Source organism: Octopus bimaculoides, chromosome 21, assembly GCF_001194135.2.
Source record: "Octopus bimaculoides isolate UCB-OBI-ISO-001 chromosome 21, ASM119413v2, whole genome shotgun sequence".
Taxonomy (NCBI): Eukaryota; Metazoa; Mollusca; class Cephalopoda; order Octopoda; family Octopodidae; genus Octopus; species Octopus bimaculoides.
Genome location: NC_069001.1, coordinates 8,238,230 through 8,243,747, shown reverse-complemented (window position 1 = coordinate 8,243,747; position 5,518 = coordinate 8,238,230). Strand labels below are relative to the sequence as shown.

Here is a 5,518-nt window from a genome sequence, read left to right as displayed (position 1 = left end):
GAAAGGAGAGTGGGAGATGGAAGCGAATGTAGTGAGTGGAAATAGGTAGAGGGAGGGTTTAAGAAGATATTTTGTTGGGTGGAGAGTTGACAGGGACACATTGTGTGCAGGTAGGTTAATGAGGAAGAGTGGGAGATAGAGGGGAAGGAAATACAGTGAATGATGAACACAGGTGGAGGAGGGGTGTGTGGAATGCATGGGAGAGGTTTGTCAGGGACAGGTTTGTGGGGGCATGAACATAAAGGGCACATTTAGAGATTGGCACTTCATATACATCACAGACCATACCAGCACAATTTGCGAGTGGATTTGGTAGATGGAAACTGAAAGAAGCCCATCGTGTGTGTATACATATATATATATATATATATATATATATATATATATATACATACAACAAGTAAAAGAGAGTAAGTGTATTGATTTTTTTTCCTTTTATTTTTATTATTTTTTTTTTTGTCTTTTGTAGGTTTAGTGATCTGTCATCCTGCAACTAAATGAATAAACCACCGGTGCCATACTTGGAGTCTACATTCCATATACACCAACGCTATGAAGACACGGCGTTGCTAATTTTCCAGCAAATCCAGAAGAAGAAGAGGTCAAATTATTCCCAGTTTTCAAACAAACCATTCCCGTCAACATCCAACTTCATTCAGGTGGATCACTATGGCAACAGTGGAGTGGTGGCAAAAAAGGATGTGTCACAACCGATCGAAACATTGTTACCAGACAAGATAAAATAGCTTCGAAAACATGCACAATACTCTAAAGCTCATGACAGCCAGAGAACGCCTTCTACTTTGTCAAGCTTTACTTTAAGGTATTGAGCAAGAATAAGATGGGTGGGGGAAATATGATAGGGACAAAATTGAGGACGACAAGTTGATTAATGACTTTTGGATGGGTTACATAGATATACATTTATATATATGCTGCTTTTTGAGGCATGGAGATTCTGCCTTATTTCAATGCTAATAGTAAGCCTGTTGCTTTTGTGTGGTACTTGCTTGAAACTAGTGGAGATGCACCAAAATGTAGGGTAGGACATAGCGCTTGTGTAGTGAAACCAAGCAACACAGAGGCACCTAATAACAATGGACAGCTTTATCTAATCGGTGGTGCCAATCCAGATAACACATTCTCTGATAATCCAATTCTAGACTTGAACTCTTGGCAATGGGGTTACAAAGAGTTCACCGGATTCATGCCCCGCTATGAACAGTCACTGTTTTCCACTCGGAATAATTCCAGCTCTATCTATATCTTTGGTGGAGCAAACCAAACTGACACTCTCAATGACATCCAATACTTGGATACCGATGCCAACAAATGGCTGACGCTAACCCCCAAAGGGGACATACCAGTTCCCAGGACCCACCACTCTACCACCTCTGTTGATGACCAGTTTGTCATCTTTGGTGGTGGAGCACAAGGCACAAGCCCAGTGCTAGATGCTAAGGTGCACTCCTTCAGTGTGTCCACATCCACCTGGTTCACACTGGATATCAAGGGACCAGCACCAAAACCTCGTCTTGGACATGTCTCAGTTAGTATTGACAAGAAAGTCTACATCCATGGAGGACTGTGTGAGGACAAGTTCTTTGATGACTTCCATGTTTTGGATCTGGAGACGGAGTCATGGCAACAGCTGGAGGTATCAGGTCAACATCCTTCTGCTCGTGCTGCTCACGGTGCTGTTGCCAATGGTGATAACATCTACATCTTTGGAGGAATGTCTGTAGATGGTGCACTCAATGATTTTTACCAAGTGGACACAGGTGAGTGATTGCCCATCTCTACATTATTTCCATCACAACCACCATAACATCTCCTTCTCTACTTACACCATCATAACCACTACTGACACTACCATATTATCTACCAACACCACAACCATTATCTACACTACTATAAACCACCACCACTAACTACTGTTACAACTACATTTAACACCACTGTAACCATACCTATACCACCACATCACTGCTACTACAACCCCTACTTACACCACCATGACAACTGCCAACACTACCATACTACAACTACTACCACCACAACTTCTGTCTATGCCACTACAATCACTACTGCCACCACTACATCCACTACCTGCACTACTATCACTACCACCACACCACTATTACTACTACTAAAGGTGACAAGCTGGCAGAATCATTAGCACGCCAGGTGATATGCTTAGTGGTATTTCGCCTGTCGCTACATTTTGAGTTCAAATTCCACCGAGGTCAACTTTGCCTTTCATCCTTTCGGGGTCGATAAATTAAGTACCAGTGAAATTCTGGGGTCTATGTAATCGACTAGTCTCCCTCGTTGCAAAAAACTTCAGGCCTTGTGCCAATAATAGAAAGGACTATTACAACTACTATCCCCACAACCACAACCACTATTTACACCACCATAACCATCACAACATTACTACTACTACTACTTACACCACTACTACTACTACTACTTACACCACTACTACCACTACTACTGCTGCTACTACTACTACTACCACCACAATCACTGCTCACATCATCACACCACTACTACTACTACCACCACAACCACTGCTCACATCATCACACCACCACTACTACTACCACCACCACCATCACTACTATTATTATTACTACTACCGCTACCACCACTACTACTACCACTGCCACCACCACCACTGCTCACATTATCACACCACTACTACTACCACCTTCTACAACACCTATACCACCTTCCAATTTATTGTGTTTTATCTCTATAGTTTCACTGATTTCTACCCGAATTGCCGTTGATGCACCAGCACCAAGACCGCGTCTAGACTTTGCCATGACCATCACTGAAATAACTTTAGATCAGCCACAATCACAAAAAAGTGGTTCAGATGTTGAGAACTTGGAACCCTCGGAAGACCCTGAGGAATCCACCGAGGAAGAGCTTCAGGCTTCCAATGGTATTGTCTCTCCACTTCCTGTTTTACCCTTTCTGTTATTTGTCTGTGTTGTTGCTGATGCTGTTGTTGTTGTTGTTGTGTTTCCATTTGGCTCTGTTACAGCATGTCTTTGTCACAAAAGTTATTTGTTACTTTCACTCACACACACACACACACACACTCTAAGTTATGTGCACATTGGAGTCAACGAGGGAGAGAATGACTGTCACTCAATACAGAGAAATAGCAGTCGAATCTCCCTCAAATCTTACTCTACCCTCTTAGAAAAAAGAAAATTCACCAGATAATATAGCCTTCAATGCACAGTGTTTACAAGGAAAATGTGATGGCTATATCTGGAAAGATAACAGTTTTTTCTCTATCCAGCTGGTTTTGGTGATATATGACAACACACTCACAAATCTCTGAGCACTTACTAGTTTGTGCACACTCATGAGTCTTCTCTCTCACTTCTCTTCTCTGTGTGTATGTGTGAGGTCTGATCAAAAAGTATCGAGACTGGTGCTATAAAAAGAAAACTACAACACATCAATTCAGTATTTAATCTCCTTAGAAGTAGTCTACTTCTCAAATCACACACTTTATCCAGCATCGTTTCTATTGATCGAAGCATTCCTGGAACTCTTTTGGATTAGCAAGCAGCTGCCTTGTTGCATTCTCTTAGATTTCCTTGATGTCCTGAAATCTCGTTCCTTTCAAGCAGGATTTCATTTTTTGCCTTGGTTTTGGGGTCATAGCTATAGACCCACAATTTGACATCTGTTATGACTGTTTTCAAAAGGTTTTCATCTTCCTCAACACAATCAAGGAGATCCTGTACAGCAGAAACCTGATCTTCTTTTTGAGATGACCTACACTCTACAGACATTGAGCACTGTCATAAACAACGGAACTGTTTGAGAACATTATAACTTAGTGTACATGCACAACAAAGTTCAAGGTCAGTTTGTACCAAACAACTTCACTCTGCCTACTTTAGCTCCATTACCATAGCAACAGTACTAGTAGTCTTTGATCAGGCCTTGTGTATATATATCAGTAAAAAGTAAGCAATGTTTTGAATCATGAAGAATTTTTGCAGAGTTTTGAATTTTTTTTAAACATTTTTTTCCTATTGTCTGATAATACAGACAGACTTGCCCAAATGCATCAATAAATTAACATTGATATTTTTTTCACCATTGTTAGCTAAGGTCAGCTCAGATTGAAAAAGCTATTGATCAAAAACATTCCGGTCATGACCATCTGGTTGTTTTTCTCTTTTGTTTTTTTTGTCTTTCAGACATAATGTATCTAGGTCTGCATTTACCCATGATCTTCCTTTATTTTTAAATGGTAGGGTGTGGTTTGAGAGTGATTTGGCTACAATTTCTAGCATCGTTGAGGTCTCTTCATTAACAGTAATGCTTGTTGTGTTGTTGTATGTGGAAATAGTGAAGCAGTTAGTAGAAATAATGAGGGTGGAAGTAGCAGTAGTAGTAGTAATAGTAGTTCCCAGTGCCATACTTATTCTTTCAAGTACTTCCTACACAATACTATTTCTGAATGAATGCTCTCTCTCTTTTTTTCTACCTCTCACCATCTCTCGCGTGTGTTTGTCAAAATTCAAAAGACAATTCCAAGTGGTTTGCCATTCTTCAATTAAGAAGCTTTCATCTCCCTCTTATAAAAATGTTTACACTTGACATTTAAAACTAATATGAAATGGAAGCATACATGCTTGTTACCTCATCTCTTCATCTTCTTCCACTTTCTGTCGCATTCTTTGTTTCATAATCTTTTCTCTCCAGAACCGCCACCTTCTGAAACCCTCCCTCTTTTTTTTTTTTCTAATTTCTGGCTGTAATTAACCTACTGATAATATCCATGTCACCAGTCTTGGAGGGCCATTATCATGTTGCCTCCTTCCACCTCGTTTCCCTTACTAAAAACAAAAAGGTGAAGGTTCAGTGGTTTACATCTCTTTGCACTAGCATTGTGTTGTGCCTGTGATCAAGAAACTTAACATGCTCTAATGGCCCAGTTCTCTTAGCTGTAAATAAGTTAAGCAGAATAGTGGGAGCACTGTAAATTTGATAAGTGTTCTGTTGGCTCGATGTATTGAGTTCAAATCTTGTTGGGATTATAACTTTTAGTGGGAAGGCTTTAGACAAACTGCTCCTGCAACACTTCTGGAAGGTCTCTTTGTTTAAGTTGATGAATGCTGCCATAATCCCTGCCTTTAGTTCATCTTTGATATTACAAGGAGTTTTGTTGGACTTTCGCTCAACTGCAACCCACACATAATAATCAAGGGGGTTGCAGTCTGGGGAGTTAGGTGACCAGATGTTAGCGGGTGATGTGGCTGCAGAAATTGTCTGACAGCCATGATTGGGTTCTGCTGCATGTGTGGCATGGTGCTGAGTCATGTTGCCAGACACAGGGTCTTTCAGCAGCCTCCCTCTTGACCCAGAGCAGCTCTACCTCCTCCAGGCACTTGATGTAGGCCTTTGTGTTGAATCTAAGGCCATGTGGGAAGATGAATGGAGGCATAATGTTGCCATCATTAGTGATCACTCCAAACAT

The 5,518-nt window shown here is 40.8% G+C and overlaps 1 protein-coding gene across 1 annotated transcript in view; it reads left to right on the top strand.

Moving 5' to 3' along the window:
• LOC106879303 (rab9 effector protein with kelch motifs) overlaps positions 1-5,518 on the top strand; it is a 17,756-nt gene that overhangs the window by 3,972 nt on the left and 8,266 nt on the right. The window contains exons 2-3 of the mRNA XM_014928807.2: positions 470-1,781; positions 2,765-2,953. Coding sequence (XP_014784293.1) covers positions 950-1,781; positions 2,765-2,953 — 1,021 coding nt within the window. The 5' untranslated portion in view covers positions 470-949. The remainder of the gene's footprint in view (positions 1-469; positions 1,782-2,764; positions 2,954-5,518) is intronic.